Source organism: Biomphalaria glabrata, chromosome 3 (genome assembly GCF_947242115.1).
Source record: "Biomphalaria glabrata chromosome 3, xgBioGlab47.1, whole genome shotgun sequence".
Taxonomy (NCBI): domain Eukaryota; kingdom Metazoa; phylum Mollusca; class Gastropoda; family Planorbidae; genus Biomphalaria; species Biomphalaria glabrata.
Genome location: NC_074713.1, coordinates 46,198,689 through 46,222,177, shown reverse-complemented (window position 1 = coordinate 46,222,177; position 23,489 = coordinate 46,198,689). Strand labels below are relative to the sequence as shown.

Sequence of the window (23,489 nt, the reverse complement as noted above, 5' to 3'; positions counted from 1 at the left end):
CCAACAATTTGACTTACGAGAATGTCTTTACTGCGTCTTAATTCAGTTTTTATGTCATGGGAGGTAACACTTTCTTCTTGCTCATTTACCTTCGCTACATCATGTACAGATCTGTGATGGAGACATTTGGAAGTTTTGAATGACCTTTCTCATGCATCTAAACTATTTTGATATTTTGCTGATAAATTATTTTTAAAATACGTTTTGTTTAAAAATGGCAATATTTTGCTCTGCTTGCCCTTAAGTTATGGAGGCAGTGCTGCCCTAATGACCACCATTTCCAACAAGTGCAAGTAAAAGCAGCCCTCCCTATTTAAATTTTATAGATTTTCTTACCAATTAAAAAAAATATTTCTTATTAATTTTATTTGAAAGGTTGGGGAAGAAGTCTGTGACTCTAGCAACAACTTGATAGTCCACAGCCATACTTTCAACAATCATAACATTTAAATGTATATTTGTTTTTCTCTTTGGTGTAAGGGACATAAGTTACGGATTTTTTTCCACTTGTTTCAGATGTTATTTCAGAAATGTAGATTATAAGGTTCTAGTCCAAACCTCAGGCAGGACAGGAAGAGATGAGCCATGATAGGGTGTGAACTAAGAAACATTGTGAAAACATAGCATATGACTAAGCAACACAAAATTAGAACTAGCTTGAAGGATGAGGACAATAGTCTAAAAATAAAGACAGTTGGGTATTTAGGTATAGTACTGAGGTTTATTTTAATAAGAATTTTTTATTTATTTTTATTTTTTGGTGTGGCAGCACACAAAATGTCACATTCTTTAACTACTTACACATTTCTGTTGGATGATGCAATACTTTCTTTCATTACATCATCTCTTCCGACATCACTTTTCTGTGTTTCACTTTTTCTTTCAGTATTTTTCTGTGAATCTCTTTTCTGAAAATCATTTTTTTCCATCCCTCTATACTGTGTTTCACTTTTTCTTGTATCATTTTCCTGTGATTCACTTTTCTGAAAATCACTGTTTCCCAGCTCACTATACTTTGTTTCACCTTTTCCTGTATCACTTCCTCCAGATGTCTGTTCATTTGAATGTGATGTACTGTACTTGGAAACTGTCCTGTCAGTATCCTCCTCTGCTCTCCAGACACTTTTGTTCTTCACACTGTCACTATCATCAAACAAACCTTCTGACTGGTCAAGGGAAGTGGACATCTTTAGGGACTTTGATCTTTTTGGCAAACCAGCTAATTGAGGTCTGGGGATCACTGAGACTGATAACAACACAAAACTATTACATTCATTTGTGAAAATACTTTTTACAAATTACATAACAAATTTACAAATATGTTTTAAATATTATTAAATCTTTTTTTTTAACTCTTTTTCGCCATTCCTTTTGCATTGACATTAGTATAAGGGACTACATTAGAAATAAGATCTTTATCAAAAAGCCTTTATTACCTTATCACAATGACTAATATTTGATCAGCATCACTTGGAAAATATTTTCTTGACATAGACGTAGTTAAGAGCATTACTTTAACTTCTGTCCAGCTATAGTTTTTATTTTAATTGACATGTTATAAATTTTTCTTCAGAATAGACAATTTTTAAATTTTTCTAGTTAGAACCTTCCACAGGGTGAGTTTTGAACCAGGAACCATTGAAATGATAGTCCAGAGCACATACCACTTGACCACATATCTTCATGACTAATGTCAATCTTCTCTCTTAATGCTAGACAATTAGGTAACTTTTTTTTCTAGCAACAAGGTTCTTCTTTTTTTTTTTTAAAGAGGAATATTAGTTGATGCCAACATAAAGATTTTGTTAAAACTTGAAAGAACATTTCAGTTACACAATATTCAGTCCATAACAGCTCAGAAGTGTCTTAGGGTTTGTAATTGTATCTAAATTAAGGAGTTGAAAGAAAAATGAAACTGCTGTTGATGTTATTTGAAGATAAAGCTGTTTACCTTTTCCATATATATCCTGAGAGTCGATTTGCATGGCCTCAACACTGTCATCACCATCTGTTGGAGTCAACTCAGAAAAATCTTCAAACTGAGTTGTTTTAATTACTGCATTACTCTCATGTGAGAGTTCTGAAAAAAAAAGAACAATTTAATCTAGAAAAAAAAAGTTAGACAAACAAAAAATTCTATAAATGAAATGAAAGGTAAGAAAACAAAACAAGAGCATTTTATCAAAATGTTTTTAAGACTTAAACTCTTACTTGTGTTTTTGAATAATTCATCATTTTATTTCATGAATCTATTTCAGAAGGGACAACTTCATTTTGCAAAAACAATGTTAAAGCGTTGAAATTTTTCTACCAAGTTCCAAAGCATTGTAAGATAACTTATAACTGTACTTAATTAATTCTACAAGATTGGGAACTAAAGAGTTACAATAAAAGAATAAAATGTAGCTTTTAATTTTTCAAGGAAGGAGAGCCAAAATGTTTGAAAAAAAAACAAACTCACTGATCCTAATTTTTCCTCTGTTTGTCTTTTCTTGATAACTTTTCAAAGTATTTAACTCTGTTTGTGCTTCTGATCAAAAAAGGGAAAACAATCATATCAATAGCTAGATACAAAATTTGTATTAAGACAAAATAAATCTTTGTGCATTTTCACCATCAAACTTGTCACAGTCAATGTGTTGTTTCACATCTACGTCATCTAATATTTGTGACAGTCAATGTTTTGTTTCACACCTATGTTATTTAATATTTGTGACAGTCAATGTGTTGTTTCACATCTACATGTAAGTATGTGACAGAGTTCTTCTAACGGTAGAGAAGTAGATCTGTTCCATAACAAAAGATGAGTTAAATAAAGAGCTATAAGACTAAATTTAAGAATTAGAAATGAATGAATTAAAAAAAACTAATTGAACAAAAGGGCATAGGGAGTATTGTTGCTAGGACAAAGTCATATGATTTTTCCTTTTTTCCTAGTGCCATAATTATAGCATAAAACGGGCCTGAATCTGTCAGAAAACTCAATGACATAGCAGTACTTTAAGTCTCTAACATTCAGGACTAGATTAGCACATGGATATGTTTTGAAGGAATGTATAAAATGAAAAGAAGGGTCAGAGTGCCAACATGGCACCTATGACAACATAATTTAAAACGACATATTTCTTGTTAATAGTGTATTTCTTTCTTTCTCCGTATCTTCCCTCTCCCAAGCATCCTTCAATGTTTACATATACAATGCCAAGTAGAGTATGAAAGAATGTGGACATTTCTCTATTTGATTTTTTTCTGATAGTAGTTTCAACTTTCTATAATAATAAATGAAAACTTATTACCTGGCATACTATTTTCTTCTGGATCTCCATATTTTTTCTTTGTGTTATGCCTGATGGTTTTTATAATTTCTTTGAGCTGGGTGTAGGCTAACAGCCAGTCTATACCCAAAGCATTTTGGTTTGCATTCTGTATCAAATCTGGCATGTTAGAGATTCCTTCCTTTTCCCCTAACATAACATACAACAATTTTTACAACGATTGATGTTTTATTATAAACATGGAATATTCAGCAAAGTTTCAACTTAATCTGAGAATGGGAAGTGGGAGAAATAATGTGTTCAAAATTAGTTCCAGACAGACAGACAGAGTTGATATGAGCTTTGCTAAAATCATACTCATGCACACTACAATACAGCCATAGGTTTACATATTCCCTAATTCTCTTTATACAAACTATTCTCTAGAAAATAAATGCATTTACTAAATTGACAGAGAAAATACATAAAAATGAATAGAATGAATACCAAATTTCTATTTTGTCATAAAATGACTTTAAAATTATCATTATTACTAGAAACATTTTTTCAATGAGTATTTCAAAAGTTTTTAATTTATGCATATGATATCTTTTTTATGAATTGTATGAAAATTATGTTTATACAAATATTTGTTATAATTATAATTGGTTTTGATATTAATATCACTGACCTAATTCCAAACATTTCAAAATCCAGAGATCCTCCCTGGCACACAGATAGCGCCATTTGCGACAAACCTACAAATAAAGATAACATTTTAAAACCTTACGGTCTAGATTATTTTACTTCTTATCTCACTAGCCAAACATGTTATTTACCTTTGACGCTTCAATAATTTGTTTTGGCTCTAAAAAAGATAAAATATAGAGCAGCAGCTTATCTGGCAAGGAATTGACACTCTTTCTGCTATTCAGTCTAGTAAAAACAACAATATTTTAGAATTAAATCAGCAGCAATCTACAACATTTATGAAAAATACTTTATGTTAAAAATGTCATGGTGAGCAGTGGCATAGGCCTTCCTTAATAGTGCTAGGCTGGGCTGGGTTAGTAATGTCTCTCAGACCCTCAGCCCCCCCCCCCCCCCCCTAAACAGTGTATGTAATTCATATATGCATAAGGACAGTCACCAGTAAGCAATACAAAACTTAACATATAATATAGAACAACAATAAATCTGTGCGATTTCCTTAGCACTATTTCATGCCTTTAGCTTTCTCAATACGCTCTGATCTTTTGACTTATCTAGACCAGTTGGGAAAAGAGGGGAGGGAGGAGAAAGGGATGGGATATCTGGAAAAAAAAAAAAGAGGGGGACAACCTGAATTCAAACTCTTGGCTCAGGTACTTGTGACAAGAGACGATTGTTAAGTATAAAATTGTTTTTTTCAATTTAAAGTGGTGAACTATAAAGGGAACTAATTCAGCTTATACCACCACTTCAGTCAAGTACTGTTTTTTTCTCTTGTTTGAGATGCAAAACAAAATAATTAATTACCAATAGTTAATTAATTAATTGGGTTTTTTTTTCATTGATTCTAGTGTTGTCATGTAAAAGAAATAATTGTGCAAAATTTCAATTTGATCCGCGATTGGGTATCGCAGAAATAACAGGTACAAACTTTTTACAGACAGACAGTGAGTTGATCTATGCTTTGTAAAAAGAATGGTGCATTCATTTATAAATGGCAACATTTCAAAATGGCTGAGGAGAGTTGGCGTTGAACAGAAAAAAAAAATGTAATAGAGTCACTCACCTTTGCTGGATATTGCTTATCAAAGAGTTAAGCACTTCAGGGGAGCTAACCAAAACTAATTCTTTCATGAAAGTAATTCTCTCAGGGCTCTCCCATTGGTCAAACCACTGAAAAAGTCATGCACCCAATAAACTACAAAATGAATAAATGAAATTTAAAGTTTAAAAGTACATCCTTTGGTCTACATCTCACACTGCAACAAGATACAAGAAATACACAATGACAGAACTTAAAACTATTTATGATTTTTTGTAGAAGTGTAGACTTTTTTTATTCACAATAGTTTCGTTTTGACAAATAAAGATCCATGTGACATTAAGTTGTCATCTACATCAATATTTTAAATGATGAAAATAATAGAGTGTAGAATAAATGAGAATTGGACCAGCTCACATCCCAATTACAAGAAAAAGTACACCAATTAACAACATGACCAACACATGATTTTTCAACTCAGAACCGGACACAACAGAATGAGACAACATATGTTCCGGAAGCTAAAAGTCAAGACTAGCGAAACCTGCCCTTGTGGAGCATCACCAGAGAATGTTGAGCATGTCCTTCAAAGCTGTATACTATATCAAGACTCTGGCCCCAAACCCTCCTATAGAAAAAAAAAACTATACAGAGAACTGCCTGATCTAGAAATCATTGTGTGGTCCATCTCAGATATAGGTTTACTGACCTGAACACTCCGACATGTAAAATGAGAACGAAGAAGAATCAAAATTTTAGATAAGTTTCCAAAAATTATTTTCCCTAAATTAAATACTGTTAATATATAAAGTGTGTTTGGATTCAAAAAAATAAATAATAAATAAAAATATATGGATTATGAACTTACTTTCCATACAGTCTGCAGCTGATCTTTGAAGTTCAGGGCAAGATCTTTGCTATTAAACTGATGAAGAGGCCTGCTGGACAGTGACCTAGGTGACCACCACTTAGAATTTTTATAAAACTTTTGTAGAGATACTGGCACAGACCCAATTCTGAAATGTCTGTCAACAGACATCTGGGTGGAGGTATACTGCTTGGGTCCTAATTTTTAAAAACAAAATGCATTTTAGAATGACATCGTATACTGATAACACTTTACTATTGTTGTTCATTAAAAAAAAGTCACAACATAATAAAACTAGAAAAATAAAAATATTTATTCAAGTTTTTGAATTGTTTTAAAAGTTTTGGATGATTCTTCAGAAATGAAGATTATTTCATCCTAGCCAAAATCTCTTTCAGGATGTCAATGTATGGTAGTCAGCAGAAATGGAACCTTGGACCATCCTGATCACAGATTGACTTGCATACCACCTGAGCAACCATTCATGATAAGTACTGGCAATATACATTTATAGAGAGAGCTGGGTAGATTATACATTTTAACATGCTTAGTTAAAAATAAAGATTTAAAAAGCCAAGCTAAAAAGATCCTAGAAATAAAAAATCACCCTTTGGGTCAGAATTGTGTGAGTCTACCATTAAAAAGAGATACAAGACACTGATAGCAAAGACAAATAGACACAAAACTCTTTTGTTCCCCTGGCAATCAAATCATTAAATAGAAACAATCTGATATAAACTTTTCACATGTAAATTATGAGTGAGTCTGGTGTGAATGTACATTTTGTTTTTTTTATAATTATAATGTTATGTTTGGTGTAATGCACAAATTTCCTTACAGACAATAAAGATTATTATTATTAATAATAATAATAGCATTCCTCACTAATCTTTGGACTCGAAGACAAGCCTTATATATATATTATTATTATTATATAACCAATTAACTACCTGGTCTAACATTTGATTTGTTTAGACACAAAAATATTTGAGCTGGGTAAACCCAGAAATATGCAAAATACAAACTAAACTGCTTCATATTCATCAGCATTTAAAACCAGGATCTATTCTTCTACTTGACTTCTTATATTTCAAATAGTTATTGGTTATAAACAACAAATATTTATTTAGTAATATCATGAACAAGATAAAATAAAATTGTACCTAAAAGAGACACTTTCCTTCTATCAAAGTACTCCATTGTACTGGCAGAGTTGGAGAAGGCCTGATAGCGATAACGACTGGCACTGCTTCTCTGAGGTACAGAGTAATTCAAGTTTGGATCAGAACTAAAGTCAAGAACACCTCCCAAAAATTTTGTTGAATCTTCTAGAGATTGCAATTGTGTATCAGGAGCTTGTGTTTTTAGGTCTGTGTAGGAAACTGTGGAAACTTTTCTTTTTTCATTAAGACCTGCTTGAACATTAACAGTTTGAGGTAGTGATGTTATGTTGTTTGTAGTCTTTGATGCATTCAACACATGTTCAGAGTTGGATGTACTATTTTTAACAATAACTGAAGACTTTGCTGTAATGTCAGTAAAAACAGATACAATTATAGAAGAAGATAATAATGATGCATATTGATCAACTGAAATGAAGCTGACGTCTGCTTCTGTAGATATAGTTGTATTCCCCTCTTTGGCTGTTCTAATTAGATTACCTTTCTCATCAGTGATGAATAGCAGACTTCCATCATTTTTAGCAGTCTTCTCTTCTCCATTCTTCATAGATGTAGTTTTCTTTTTATTATTGTCAATTTTCGGAGTGAGTTCTTCAACACTTTTATCAAGACTTCCTTCCACGTCATTTTTTGCTTTGTTGTCTTTGGTTAGCTTCAAACTTTCTGCAGTGTTGTCCCATGTTGTGCTGATCTGTCTCTGCTGTGAAATAGTTCTGATACTGTTTGTGTCTGATTTTGTTGAGACAAGACTAGTTTTCTTTTTTCTATGCAGTCTATTTTTATCTTTAACCTTTTTTGTGATCTTCAAAGTTTTAGGCTTGTATTCTCTCGGTCTTGGCTTGAGCGGTTCTAAAGTGGTAGACAAAATTTCCAGCTGACTCAAAGTGCACCTAGATATAGAAAAGAACAATTAATGTGTGCTACAAGTATTTTTTAATACAATATAATTTTCCTCTATACCTATCATTATTATTTTGTTAGTAGTGATGCCTTAAGATGTGACTATATGACATGTGTAAATAAATGAAATTTTAAAAAAGGACTAAAATTTAATATACTAGAAACTTTTTTAAATGTATTAAAATAATAATGAACTCTAATTAAATTGAATAATGAAATCTGATTGAATTGATAACAAAAATTAAGAAAAATTAATGTTTTTGTTTTAAATGAAATTAACAAAGTAGCAGGCCTTTTAAAAAATGGAAAACATTAAGAACATGTTTAGAGAGCACTGCTGTTAAGGTAAAGAATATGAAAATGCATAAAATAATTTTAAAATAAAATAACTTAAACTGAATGTAGTTACATGCTGAAGAAATAGGCCAGAGTTCTTCTCAGTACCTCAATGTAATTAAAATTTTTCTGTAAGAAGGACCACTAACAAAAACTTAACCACAGATAATGTGGACCTTTCTTGAAATGGATTTCTTTGGTTCAGACTTTCAGTGTTTATTTAAGTATTAATGATAAAGTGTTGCCATTTTATACTTAAAACTAAACAATGAAGAGGAACTAGGTTATTATAAATTTAAAACTCATTACATTTTAATATAAATAAGAAATAAAGGTTAAAATGGAATTTTAAAATAAAGAGAGCTTGGACATGGTGAATGTTCTTAAAATAATCAACTTCCGATGCAAAAGAGATGGGTTCAAATCCTGTTAACTAAACCCAAAAGAATATTACCTACAATAATTTAAAATTATTTTTAGATATCACATTTGAATGGTGGATCAAAGGTTCAGAATCTCAGTTTTGTAGTATTTCAGTTCATATAAAAAAAAAGAAGGTAACTTTAAAATATAATTATCCAAACAATACAACGGTAGGCCTACATCTCAAAAGTCTCATGCTCCCGATAGTTGCATCCTCAGACTGTGAGAGCACAAAAGAAAGATTTTGATAGTAGAAATACTTATTAGTATGACTATATTTAGAAATCTGAATGTGAAGTGAATATTAATGCCAAAAGTAAATATGAAAATGAAAGCTAAACTGTATACCTATTAGCTATCCCACAAATCAAAGTTTTTTGTTGCCAGGGTCGCCACTGCTCCATCCATTGACAAACCCTTTGACAGATCTGGTCATTTTGGATGGACCAAATGCTCTCATCTTGAATTGTTTCCTGACCCTGAATGGGGGGGAGGAACTTGATGCCATCAAAGTTTCCATAGCGCAAACCAAGGGCAGGCTTAACAGCATTGACCCTTGTCAAATCAACAGGGGGTATGGATATGATGTTTGATGGCATAATCTGGATTTGAAAGAATAAGTTTATCTGGTTATATTCATTTAAAAGTGTAAAATTATAGTATTAATATTTATATAAATTCATTACTAGATCTACATAACACAACTTTGTTTTTCATTTCATGAAGAGTTTAATTAATAGTAACCATCTGCAAAAATATATATTTCTAGAGGTCTATAAATTCTTTATATTTAAAATTAAATAAGCCACTTCATTAAATTAAGAATACATGAATTTTGATAAATTAGCCTGATCAGAATAGATTTAAGATTTTAAAAATCTAAATATAGATCTTGATCTACTGTAATAATCTATCTATTACTTTAATTTGTAACACTATTATATTCTAATTTAAATTTTTAGCCTAGATAGACAGATTGACAAGATCTAAATATAAAATTGACAAGATCTAGACAATCTATTATAGGTAGATCAATAACATTATTAAAGTAAATGTTACAACCAATACTAAAATTACCAAAAGAAAAATACACAGTAACACGGTCTTAATTCAATTTTTGAAATTTAGATTATTAAGGATCGGTAATCTCTGGATTCAAGTTTAATAAAGATTTATTCATAATGATAACATATAGATCTAATTATAATGTACAATCTGAATCAATCATACAATAATTATTATAATGATTCATTAAATGATTATGCCTTTTATGGAGATTATCATTTCATTTTTAAATTTAATGAATGAGTTTTGGTTGAACCGTTACTTTTTTTTATTACTTATCATTATGTTTATTATGTTAATTGTTATCATCTTTAAGATGATCTTCATCTTATCATGATTTAGAACCCATAATGGCTTGGCTTATCAATGAATATCAGCCTTAATCCCTTATGATGCCTTATCATTTAAAATTTATGGCAATTTTGAATTTATTTATCATATTTTTAATTTTAAAAGAAAAGTTTTCGTTTTTAAAAAACGTAATTATCGATTCTTTTATAGATCTATTTCTTTTTAAGAAAAATAATTGAAAGAGTCTCTAAATCTAAAAGATCTCTAGTGTTTACGTTAGCAATACGATCATTGGCATCATTTTGTTTGTAATCAAAAGTTTTGTTTACAATTCGCCATCTTGTAATCTCCAAGTAATGCAGCAGCAAATTTCTTTTTTAATTTGTTGCCAAAATGTTATTTCGCACTTTTCCTCATTACTTTTTAATTTTCTTGGTTTATAAATATTGACATCACTTTAAAATTTCTATTAAAAAATATTCCACTTTTCCTAAAATCATTTTTCTTTTTTGTGTGTTTTAGGGGTGTAATACTTTTACACAAATGTATATTACGAATAAATCTTACAAATTGTGCTTTATTTAGATTTAACGAATTTTAAAATGTAATTACAGCTACAGCAACACTAAAAGGCAGTGTTTTTTTTTTTTTGCTTTGTTGTTGTTGTTTTTGTAAAAATAAAAAAGGAGCCGGTACTCAGTGATGGATTGCCTAACTTTTAACTACAAATGAATTAAAAATAAAATTTAAAATGCAAGAAAAGTAATATTTTTTTCCCACATTGAAAAAGGTGCCGGTACGCCGTATCGGTCCGTACCGTAACCAAAAAAAAAAAAGCACTGCTAATATGCCTATAAGGCCTATAGACTTTCAACACCCCTCCCCATAATATAAGAATTCTTGTTTTTCAATCAACAAGCTAAAGTCCCTCACACTGGTCACTGCAGCATTGGGTTTTACCTAGCCTGGTCACTGCAGCATTGGGTTTTACCTAGCCTGGTCACTGCAGCATTGAGTTTTACCTAGCCTGGTTACTGCAGCATTGAGTTTTACCTAGCCTGGTCACTGCAGCATTGGGTTTTACCTAGCCTGGTCACTGCAGCATTGAGTTTTACCTAGCCTGGTCACTGCAGCATTGAGTTTTACCTAGCCTGGTCACTGCAGCATTGGGTTTTACCTAGCCTGGTCACTGCAGCATTGAGTTTTACCTAGCCTGGTCACTGCAACATTGAGTTTTACCTAGTCACAGCTATTGTTAATCCCTATTCTTATAAAGTGCATATTACTTTACATTTCTGGGAAGTTTTGAGTACAATGATGCATACTGTCAAGAGAAATAGACAACCATCTTGCAGTTGAAGTGTCTGGCCAATCAATTCCCCATTAGAGTCTTTTGATTTCCTGCTCTTTTTGGTGTTTTTTTGGAAGCAGATACCAAGCAGATGGCAAAGGCATGGGGACAGTTTGCCGAGGTGCCTGGAAGAAGCTGGTTTGTGGCCTATGCCCCAGAAGGGACCACAGGCAGAGATGAGAGACGGAGGTCTATTGGTGTTTGTAAAATGTTTTGTTTTACATGTTTCGAATGTTCCTTCAGAGTTGAAGATAGTTTACCTCCTAGTCCAAACCTCCCGCAGGACGACGGGGGATGGGAGCGGGCAGGGTTTGAACCCTCGAACGTCGATAAATCCGAACGACAGTCCAGCCCGCAAACCGCACGACCAGGCAGCATGTTTGCTGGGTTGTTTCCCACAGACCGTAGTTAAAGATTTTTGTTTGGCCATTTAGTACCCATTATATTATAGGTCGCAAGCATTTGTTCGTGAATGCACGAAGCTTGTCTGCATCGCTGTTTGATACTCTTCATGTCTTTGCGTGAGGCCCCTCGGACCTCGAGATCGTGGGCAGTTGCTCAGGTTGCCTACGTCTTGCGCCGCCTTTGGTCTAAACAGTAAATATCGACATACTCTTTCAAATTAATACAAATACAATCATTACAGCTGTCTACTAAATCTACAAAAAGAGTCATGGTCAGCAAGTGAAAAACAAAAATATTAAAAATACTTTTAAAAAAGAACTCCGCATTTAGAACTATATCTGTCAGTAATGGAGAAGTTATTACCTTTCTTCTAAATTAATCAAAATAATTAACAACCAATAATTAATTAGTGAATTAATTAACTCATGTTTAGTTAGGTACAGTAAAAAAACTATGTAAAGTTTGAACTTGATTCGAGAATAAAGTGTACCACTAAATATTTAGACATATTTCTGAATACTGTAGGATTGATTTCCCTTGTCGGTATAAAAAAAAGTAATTAATTGGCTAATTGGTATTTTTATTTATTATTTTATATATGTTTCGCCCTTGCCAATCAATAATAGTGCAAAGTTTCAACTTGATCTTGTGGGGAAAACAACGTGACAGACAGACAGACAGAGTGAGTTGATTTAAGCTTTGTACAAAGTTTTTTTAAAACGCTAGTTCGCTCTAGGACTTTGATCTCATTGTTTCCGTTAAGCTGTTGAACACTTGAGCATGGACTTAGATCTTAAGATCAAATAGTGAAAGTAGCCAACTTCGAGTCTTGAGAATCCAGAAGATAATGGGATTACTGCGGAGAGAGACATGGGAAGGTGTGCACTGTCAGATATATTATCTTTAGCTGAGGGATCTGTACACGATAAACGTTAGGACATGCATGTGGATACATTTGTCAGACTGTATGTTATTATATATAAGACCTAAGTTTTACTTATGTAAACATAACGTGTGTTTGTCTCAATACTGTAAACACACACAATGAGTTATTAGCTGGTCCATGTTCCCGTGATAAAGGAGATTTCGTTGTATCTGGCTTTGATCATTTTTGTTTCCTGAACTAGATGTGATGCGTTATATTAGGAATCAAACTAGTTCTCTTTTTATGTCTGTCTGACTCTCTCTTTCTTTCTTTCCTGCTTTCTTTCTCTCTCTCTCTCTCTCTCTCTATCTAAATCTCTCTCTCTCTCTCTCTATCTAAATCTCTCTCTCTCTCTCTATCTATCAATCTATCTATCTATCTATCTATCTATCTATCTATCTATCTATCTATCTATCTATCTATCTATCTATCTATCTATCTATCTGTCTTTCTACCTACTTAGCTACCTACCTACCTACCTAGTATCTATTTATCTACCTATCTATCTATCTATCTATCTATCTATCTATCTAATCTATCTATCTATCTATCTATCTATCTATCTATCTATCTATCTATCTACCTATCATCTTCTAAAGACATTGGTAAATATAAGATGTTTAATGACTCACTTGACAGTGAAATCAGGCTGAAGTACTCTCTGGCCATGGCCACATTCTTATATACTTATTACGAATCTTTGACGCTGACTGCAGAGGAGGATCCTAGCAAAGGACCTGGGATACTCTAGAAAGATCATATGTATCTCTTACAAAAACTACATCACAAACGAAGAGATTAGAGACAGTATTAGTTCGGCGATTGGACCCCACGTGATGACCTGCTAACCACTGTTTAAAAAAACGCAAACTAAAATTCTATGACCATATTCCAAGATCGCAACACCTTCCATAAAGACAGTACCAGGAAAAAGAAAAAGAGGCAGACAGAGCATTAAGCGATGGGAAGACCACATAAAAGAATGAACGGGCCTGCCATTGAAAGAGATGCAAAAGACATTGAGGAATGGAGAAAGACAGATTTTGCGTGGTGCCCCAATGGTTCAACAGACTAATGGATAGGTGAAGGTGAATATGATGAAGGTGCTACCGCAAGTATCAATGTCTAACACCGTAAGAAATGGTTGAGACTTGCCAGAGACACTGATTAGCCAGTGACTAAAACTATCGATTAGCTATTCTTTTGTTGGTTTTGTCCTAGTTGATTATACAGATATAGAGAGGGGGTGGGGTGGAGTGAGAGAGAGAGAGGGAGGGAAGAAGATATTACAGCTTCCTCCGTTTTCAAACTCCTGTGTTGACATTTAATTAGACCTAGACGTTCGCCTACTGCAGCGCTAATCTGTTATCCATACAAACTAATCTTGGGGGCACACCTTACCTCATACCTCTACTTTTAAAGTGGATAGTACCAAAGGTTAATAGTTAATACTTTAAGACTATAGAGCATGCCTTCACCCTCCACCACCACGCTTCAATGGTTTCGTCATAAATTTTGCAACTACTCTTCTAATCGCTGACCCTACCCATATATGGAAGTGGGCCGTTCAAACCGTTACACAGCTAAAACACAAACACACAACTCTACACACGCAACTGACCAAAAAAAAAAAAGCCGATGTGTTACAGGAACCGTTATACAACTAACCACAAGACACGTGCTCTTGGTCATCCATTGTTAGGCATCCTGATTAAAATCCAGGTCGCGTGCAAGTTGACCAGTTAGTAGTTCAACTGACCATCAACAGTTTAGCGGGAAAGCTATAAAGGTAAGCAACTAATTTAGAAGTATCACTAGTGGCCATATCTATACGTTTTATAAAGCTTGTGGTGAGTTTGACAAATTTCAGATTAACAATTAATTAGATGCATAGTGATTTATATTCATTTAAACTTAAGCATGTATAGATTGCTCCATTGTAGGCCTACCTGTGGTCTGTAGGCCTACCTGTGGGCTGTAGGTATTAACCTTTGGTATGGAGTTTATTAAAAACACCACTACCGTCGGCCGATACTCAACCGGTCAATATTATTTCGCATTCAATAACCTGAAAGAAATTTACGATATGTCAGACGTCCGGCAAAATGAGGACATGTCTTTTTTTTTTTAGCTCGCGTTCTCCATCCTTCAGGGCCAAAAGTATGTCTGGCTTTCACTGTTTTATAAACATTCACTAAATGGATGTATTGTCATACATACAGTAACGTAATGGGGCATTCAACGTATTGATGTGGATCATGTTAAGTTTACAAATAAAATATAAGAACCTAACAAAAAACCTAATAGAAAAAAAAAAGACGCTTTGAAGAAATATAACTTTGTATCTAATTCGAACAATCAAATTCTATTTCCAATTAATCTTTAATAGTGGTTTAAGATCCAAATACAGCAGATAAAAATAAATACTTTCCTTACGGCATGTAAACAGTACACAATAAGCATCAGTACTAAGAACTCAGTAGGTTTACATGTGGCTAGAGGCAGAGAAAAGCGTTGGGAGGACAACATAAAAAAAAGGACGGGCCTACCATTGAAAGAGGTTTTAAACAAGGCAAAAGTCAGGGAGGAATGGAGAAAGACGGTCAAGTCTTGCTTGGTGGTCCAACAGACTAAGGGATAGGCATAGAGGCGACTGGGTGTCTAAGCCGCGGCCCGCGTACGACAATACGATCCGGCCCACAAATTGCCATTAATAAAGATAATGGTGGACATCTGCCCTAAAAGTAGAGAAATAAAGTTTTCAATCACAACTTTGTGATCATTAGGGTAAAGGTCAACTGTTTCTGTGGCCCATGGTTAACGAGGGTGTCATGTGGCCGGCACAACGACAAAACCGCATTTACTTTTCCCCAACTAAAAGTCAGGTACCTATTAAAGTAAAGCTAGGTGGAAATTACGAAATCCCAGTCTTCATCAGGATTCGAACCCGGACCCTCGATAATGCATCGAAAGACTGAACTCACGAAAGCGCTGGTTGATTGTATTTTCAGGCAGTTAAAATATTTATTATAAATGTTTAGCCTACAGGCACAATCATAATTAGTTTGAAATTTTATTATGATCCGACAATTTTCAGACTTATAAAAAGGCATAAGGGCTTGAAGTACATTAGAAAAACGGTAAACACTTTTAAAAAATGTGTTGGGCTAGTCAGTAGCGTTCCTACTCACAGTCCCGAAGGTCAAGGTGCTAGGGGTCTGAACTTTTACGGATGTACCAGCAGCATGTGTGTTGTAAAGCAAAAAAAAGTTTATTTCTAAAGCTATTGTTATATAGGCTACACCTAATCAATTTAAAATGGACACTTATCAAACTTTGAAAAGTGGAAAATGTAGGCAGCTGGACTTCACAGCAATAAACAATTGAAAATGAAGTCTTTGCCGTAAGTGATGTTAAAAAACATTACAAAGAGAGTTTGTTTAATCACAAAAACTCAGAGGTGGCCCCCACCGTATTCGCCAATGGACAAGTAATATTCAAACAATGCCAAGAAATTTAAATGTAATATGCCAGAAGAGCATTTTTGGAATATCTTTAGACTTTGTTTTTCACATAAAAACCTGAACAACCTATTAAAGATAATAAGGTTTCTGACAAACTTTCTGACATTTATTACATTTACTTTGCCAAAAGGAGACATCTTTTTAATTTTTCTAAGGGTATTGTCTTTCAAAAAAAATATTTATTTTTTTTGGTTTTACAACCCATGATCAGTAGACATACTGCATCAAATATATTTTAAGCCTTTTTTTTTTTTTTTTTGTGAATGTCCTCCTCTGGACGGGAAGATGTTTTAAAAAAAACTGATATCTCATTCATAACAATCAATATATCAAAAATATATTTGTTTCATTTATTTTTTCTTTTTCTTATTTTTAAGGGATTTTGTAACGGGCAAGAATGAGTTCACTTTTCAAGTATACCAGGAAATATGTTGGCCCAGTCCGTGCTTGTATCTTGGACTGGAGCGGCACCACGATTGACAAGTACGTCCTTGCGCCGGCCCTGGTGTTCGTAGAGGTCTTCAGGAAGCACGGCGTCGCCATCACCATGCCCGAAGCCAGGGCGCCGATGGGCGTCAGGAAAGACATGCACATTAAGGCCATCCTGGAGATGCCGGAAGTTCGCGCCAAGTGGAAATCGGTGCACGGGAATTTCCCAACGCAGGCAGACGCGGACAAGCTGTACGGCGATTTAGTTCCAATGCAGCTTGGCGTACTGCTGAAATACACGGAACTGATCCCAGAATGTGTCGGGGCTGTCGACACCTTGAGGAAAGAGTTCGGCTGCAAAATCGGGGTCACAACTGGGTTCACCAGAAGTATGGTCAATGTTTTGCTCCCTGAAGCCAAGCGGCAAGGATTTGTGCCGGATGCCGACGTGGCAGGCGACGACGTGGTGAATGGGTCAAGGCCGAAGCCTTTCATGCTGTACGCCAACCTCGACGCCATGGATGTCCCAAATATTCAGTCCGTGGTTAAGGTGGACGACACCACCAACGGCGTGGAGGAGGCTCTGTCTGCGGGTTGCTGGGGCGTCGGCGTGGCGCGGTACAGCAATTACATGAACATCAACAGCCTTGAGGAAGAGAAATGTCTTTCGGAGGCTGAGATCAAAACGAGGCTCCAGAGAACACGTGACATTCTGACCAAGGCGGGCGCACACTATGTCATTGACACGCTTGCAGAGCTGCCATCAGTTGTGTCGGACATTAACGCCAGGTTGGCCAAAGGAGAAAAGCCTTGACCACATTGAACGCCAATGAATACGAGAACTACATACCTGAACTTTATAATACAAATCCTTCTGGTCTGACTCAACACAAGCGTTATTTTTTTTCAAAGACCATGTTACATAACCCGCTCAGATTGATAGTTCTATGCCAAATACTTAGACCTAAAAACATTGTTCTTTCAGTAAAAAGCATATCACCTTTTTGAAAAAAGATTGTTTATAAGATAATAAAGATCTATGAAACAAAAAACGATAAATTGTATCTCATCATTATCATAAGTTGAGTTATCCTACTTGATTGTTTTCTTGTCAAAGTTTGTTTTCATGTACGTTTTAAAGCCAGATTTAAATATTGCAACGGAATTAAATTAACTTGATAAAAATATCTTGCGTAATAAATAGCACAATGCCGTATGTTGTATAATAAATGAGATTCAAAGTGATAGCAGTCTGGTCTTGTATGTGCTCTATACTGCCATCTAAAGGGTGCGGCTTGAACCCTGTCTACTGCCTACCTCCCCCCTTTATCCAGATTATCCTGCAGGAGATTTCAGCTAATGTTATATTCAACTCTGCAGCATGCCGACCGTAGGCGTAGGCAAACTAGGCATCCGCCGTGGGTCTCACATTGGTGACTGCCTCGCACAGAACAAAACACCCATTTTAGATTTTAAAAAAAAGGTAAACTTGGATTAGATCTCAAACATAACAGAATGACTCTTATATTTGCTCTCTCTCCTGCGGAAATAGCGTAATAAGAATTCCAATTATTTGTCATTCTAGATATAAAAAAAAGGCAGGTTTTTAATAAATTGCTTGGTTTTATAATGTATTTTTCTGTTTATTACTTTTTTTCAAATATTTCATTTGGGGCCACCAAATTCACTTCGCCTAGGGCTTCCGATTATGCAAGACCAGCCCTGTCTTGAGGAGCATCCCAAACATTTGATCAAAAAGACAGTGGTGTAGCTAGGGTAGGGTAAGGGGGGGGGGAGAATTAGAAAATTCCCCGGCCCCCATTTGTTGGGGCTACAAGATGAGTGTTTTTTACATTAAAAACTAAATATTACACAAAACGCATGGACCCCCAAAGATGTCAAGCCCTCCACTGGGCCCCCAAATAATTGAATATTCCTAGCTACGCCCCTGCAAAACGATGTTATTGGCACAAATAGATAAAAACACGCGCGTAAGAAATCAGATGAACTGGTCACATTATACAACTTTGTTTAAACCTTTCATACACGTAGACTTGTGGTTAAATCATGCATTAACGAACGAAGGGTGGTTTTATTGGGGGCTGGGGTGGTGGAGAGTGTTCTGAGGGTCAGGTTTCAAGTTCACTTTGAGTTTGTAAAAGTGTCAATGCAGATTTGAAGCAACAGTCTGAACGAACAAAGAAAAAAGCAGCACACCCTATTTTGTTAACTCTATTGATAATGCACACACACGCAGTGAAAAGGGGCGGTGTCACCAAACATTTAATTTTACTTGCACCTATGATGATATCTTATTAAACAAGATTACAAAGAGAGTTTGTGTTACACAAACTCAGAGGCGGCCCCCGTCGAAGTCGGATCCCTGTCGGATCTGCATATTCGCAAATAATATTCAAGTGGTGATTTAATTTTGATGTAAAATGTTTTACACGTTTCGGATGTTCCTTCAGAGTTGAAGATAATTACTTCCTAGTCCAAACCTCCCGCAGGACGACGGGGGATGGGAGCGGGCAGGGTTTGAACCCTGGGCCATCCATAAATCTGAACGACAGTCCAGTGCGCAAACCGCACGACCAGGCAGCCATCCGATGGTCAAAAGTAATAATGTTTCAAAGATTCATTTGCCGTAAATTTAAATTTAAATTTAATAAAAAAAATAGTAGATTAGTTTTAGTATATTAAAACATTACAATATTGATCAAAACGTTTGGAAATGAAAATCTACACTTTTTTTTTACACTTTAAGTTTAGAAATTGAAATTCTACATCTTAATCTAGTCTATTTTAGTCTAAACTAGATCTAGAAATTCTAGATCTAGACTCTAAAATAATTTTAATTAGAATATAAATCCAGATCTAGATATACTGTAATAAAAATCTAGATCTAGTTTAAAAAATCTAGATTAGATCTAAATCAAGATATCATTCCTTTTTTAAACGCGAGTCACATAACGAGGCTTAATAAACATTACTATACCGAGTTCTTTTTCATTTCATTTGAAGAATTAATTCCATATAACGTCAGAGGGAAAAAAAAACACTACGTCACACGGCCTAGCTAGACTAAAAATCGCCTTCATCTATAGGAGCCATTTATCGAGTGTTCATAGACTTTGGTGCACCGAGTGCGTTCTTTAAGCATTTCATTTAAAGAATTCATTCCATATGACGTCAAAGGAAAAAAAACACTACGTCACACGGCCTAGCTAGAATAAAAATCGCCTTCATCATTACGAGCCTTTTATCGAGTGTTCATAGACATTGGTGCACCGAGTGCGTTCTTTTAGCATTTCATTTAAAGAATTCATTCCATATGACGTCAAAGGAAAAAAAAAACACTACGTCACAAGGCCTAGCTAGACTAAAAATCACCTTTATCAACACGAGCCATTTCTCGAGTGTTCATAGACATTGGTGCACCGAGTGCGTTCTTTTAGCATTTCATTTAAAGAATTCTTTCCATGTGACGTCAAAGGAAAAAAAAACACTACGTCACACGGCTTAGTTAGACTAAAATATGTTTTCATTAATACAAGCAATTTTTTCGAGGGTTAATAGACATTGGTGCACCGAGTGCGTTCTTTTAACATTACATTTAAAGAGTCCATTCATATGACGTCAAAGGAAAAAAATTCCATTACCTCACAATAGGCTAGTACCGGTACCATAAAAAAAAATGTCTTTATTTACACGAGATATTTAACGAGGGTTTATAGACATTGGTGCACTGAGTTCTAATAGATATTATTTAAAAAGGATCAAATCCACATTGTTTTTGCGTTTTGTCTGTCAGTCGGTCTGTCCGTTATCTTGATATAAAAAAAACAACTAAAAGTTATTAAAAATTGATTAACCTTTATTTTACGTTTCAAAACATCGCAATAATTTTTAGGTATGAACACAATTGAAAAGTTTATATAATAGATTGTTCCGGATGTTTGTATAAATAGTAAAAGAAAAAGAGAATTTCAGATAAATGTAATACCGTTAATTAAATTTTTTGGATGGTCTCGTATAAAAATTAGATGTACTACAGCCACGTGGAGAGATTTTCATACCTTACTTTGGTGTATGGATTCTGTTTTCCTTAAAAATCGGAACATAATATTAACGATAATTAGATTTTTTAATGTTTTAGGTAGAAAGTTAAATGTACTGTAAGAGAGTAGTGAGTTAAAATATTTTTCATAAAAATCCGTAAAAACATTATTTCGTAAATGAGAAGATTATTTGTTTATTAATTAGAAGAGGGAGTTCAAACAATTATTTGGCGTTAGTAGATTTTTAAATAAATTCGGAAATTTCTGGCGACGATTTGTAAGAAACAAAATCCGGAACTTTCTTTATCGATTACAAAACTTCTATGTTATGTTTTACAAAAAAATTAAATGTCTAAAAAGTAATTTTCAGTAATCAATTCTAGTAAATTACTTTTTTTAAAAGCCTTATGCGATTTCAAACAATCATTAGGCATAATTCATGTTTTATAAAACAATATCCGGAACATTTTTACAATTAATGAAATATAAGTCAGTATAGAGATTATGATTTAGCATTAATATGCTATTTACATAAAAAACGGAACAACATATTATTGATAATGTGTTTTTGCAACGTTTAAGCATGGAAATTGAATGTAATATAAGTTAGAAGAGCAAACAAACATTTGTTGGAGTTGATTAGTTTTGCACAAAAAAATCCGGAACAATCAATTTTAGATACTTAAAACTATTGAGATGTTATGGGAGGAACATTAAAGGGTAAATCAGATTTTCAATAGCTTTTAGAGTTCTAGTTTTTTAAATCTAATCGTGACGGACAGACCGACCAACATACAAAACGCACAAAAATAAGCTTCTTTTATTCGGATGGGGGCACTAAACAAAAAATAAATAAAATCTGATTTTTAAAAAAAGTTTAAGGAATTGGTTTAGCACCTGATCATGTTGCGACGTTACGCTACTGCACGAAAATCGCTGCATAAAAAGTCCATTTAAAAAAATGTGCGTGATATTTACATACAAAGTGCATTATTAGCCTTTATAAACAAACAGAAATGTTTTCTTTTAATTTTAGCAGCTAGTTGACCAGAAAAAACGTCTTTAACTATTATTTGTATTTGTTGTAAACATTTCCTGTACATTTTAAAAATATATTTGACTTAGTGATACTGAAAATACACAGAACTTGTCAATCTTTGTTAGCATATTGTAACATTGCCTCCCTTACATTTACGTAATTGTTTTAGAATTGGTGTATTTTTATGAAAAAATCGCTTGCATAATTAATTTTATAAATTAAACGGTTTGCTTTTAGAAAACCAAAAGTAGCCGTTGCACCTAAACTTTTCAAGCCGCATTTAATGATGAAATAATATTTTTCATATCTCTTCTAGTTTTCGAGATCTGAGTGTGACAGACGGACAGACGGACATTTTGCACAAACCTAATAGCGGCTTTTTTATTCCCTCACGGGGGCCGCTAAAAAATTGCATTCGAGGTTGATCTATTAATAGGTTATAATACTGAATGTATCCCTGAATCTGAACATAAGTATCTACTAAGAATTTGAATGGTTATATTTAAATTTAACCTTATTTAGATGAACTTTTTTTTTTTAAAGACTATAGATTTAATATAGTGGTAAACAAACAAACAAGCTGATTAAAGGATAACCGTATCTCTCAATAATGTAGAAGTTATTAAAAATATATTTGTTTAAAGTTTCAAATCGATGAATATGGGAGAAATAACGTGTTCAAGTATCTCAGTAACTGAGAGTAATCTCCCTTGTTGGAATCAAAAAAATAATTAACTGCCAATAATTAATGGGGGTGGGAGAAATAACGTGTACAAAAATTTTACAAGAGTGACAGACAGACAGACAGAGTTACTATAAAGGATGGGGAATAAAATGTGAAAAGTATATAATTAAAGGAAACATTTCAAAGACAACAATCTCACCTTTTCCCAGTCAACAAAAACTCACAATTCACAAAAGACCGACTTCATTTACATTTTTAAAGAGATAATAAGAAGTGGTTTAATGGCTAGAATTGGATTAAACTAAGACTCTTGAGTATGACTAGGAAGGACAACAGGCCTTGAAACTCCGCAAGCCCTCCGTAGAGATTACTCTGATGATCTGATCTCACACCAATGTAAGGAACATTCTCACCCTCGCGTAGCAATAGTAGCAATATTTCTATTGGTAGTGCATCTGCTGTCAACACAATGAATTCTGCCAGACCACGACAGATCTATATTTGAAGCCACAGACCTATATTTGTAGCTACAGACCTATATTTGAAGCCACAGATCTATATTTGAAGCTAAAGACCTATATTTGAACCCACAGATCTATATTTGAAGCTACAGACCTATATTTGAAGCTACAGACCTATTTTTGAAGTTACAGATCTATATTTGAAACCACATACCTATATTGGAAATCACAGGCATTGGAAGCTTGACAGGCTTTAAAATTGAATTTGTAAACTTTTGGTGAGCCAATTGATATCCTCTGCTTAGACTACTTCTGAAGCTGCAACTTAGTTACTTTCCAGATCTTAGACTGTACACAACAACGTATCTTTAGATCAATGTTTATCTCTCGGTGACATCGAAAGTTAGCTCTAACCCTAACCTACCTCTAGTACTGACAAAATAAAAATCTTCTTTGTAATAAGAAATGAATTCAGTTCATCTATGTTCATCGTGAATCAGCAGGTAAAACTGATATATATTTAGTATACAGGTATTCA

The 23,489-nt window shown here is 34.0% G+C and overlaps 2 protein-coding genes across 2 annotated transcripts in view; one reads left to right on the top strand and one right to left on the bottom strand.

Moving 5' to 3' along the window:
* Nucleotides 1–10,420, bottom strand: part of LOC106061133 (uncharacterized) — a 78,819-nt gene extending 68,399 nt beyond the window's left edge. The window contains exons 1-12 of the mRNA XM_013219205.2: nucleotides 10,347–10,420; nucleotides 9,064–9,317; nucleotides 7,039–7,946; nucleotides 5,876–6,072; nucleotides 5,032–5,138; nucleotides 4,094–4,190; nucleotides 3,946–4,012; nucleotides 3,297–3,464; nucleotides 2,462–2,530; nucleotides 1,952–2,080; nucleotides 802–1,246; nucleotides 18–111 (exon numbers count right to left, since the gene is read on the bottom strand). Of these exons, the coding sequence (XP_013074659.2) occupies nucleotides 18–111; nucleotides 802–1,246; nucleotides 1,952–2,080; nucleotides 2,462–2,530; nucleotides 3,297–3,464; nucleotides 3,946–4,012; nucleotides 4,094–4,190; nucleotides 5,032–5,138; nucleotides 5,876–6,072; nucleotides 7,039–7,946; nucleotides 9,064–9,314 (2,532 nt within the window). The 5' untranslated portion in view covers nucleotides 9,315–9,317; nucleotides 10,347–10,420. The remainder of the gene's footprint in view (nucleotides 1–17; nucleotides 112–801; nucleotides 1,247–1,951; nucleotides 2,081–2,461; nucleotides 2,531–3,296; nucleotides 3,465–3,945; nucleotides 4,013–4,093; nucleotides 4,191–5,031; nucleotides 5,139–5,875; nucleotides 6,073–7,038; nucleotides 7,947–9,063; nucleotides 9,318–10,346) is intronic.
* A 3,959-nt stretch (nucleotides 10,421–14,379) lies between these two features.
* LOC106061132 (phosphonoacetaldehyde hydrolase-like) lies at nucleotides 14,380–17,726 on the top strand. Its single transcript, XM_013219203.2, has 2 exons — nucleotides 14,380–14,541; nucleotides 16,654–17,726. The coding sequence occupies exon 2, from the start codon at nucleotides 16,674–16,676 to the stop codon at nucleotides 17,517–17,519; it is 846 nt and encodes a 281-aa protein (XP_013074657.2). The 5' UTR covers nucleotides 14,380–14,541; nucleotides 16,654–16,673; the 3' UTR covers nucleotides 17,520–17,726.
* The last annotated feature ends 5,763 nt before the right edge of the window (nucleotides 17,727–23,489 follow it).

Coding starts and splice junctions, on each gene's coding strand:
- LOC106061132 (XM_013219203.2), top strand. CDS start 16,674: ATGAGTTCACTTTTCAAGTATACCAGGAAATATGTTGGCCCAGTCCGT.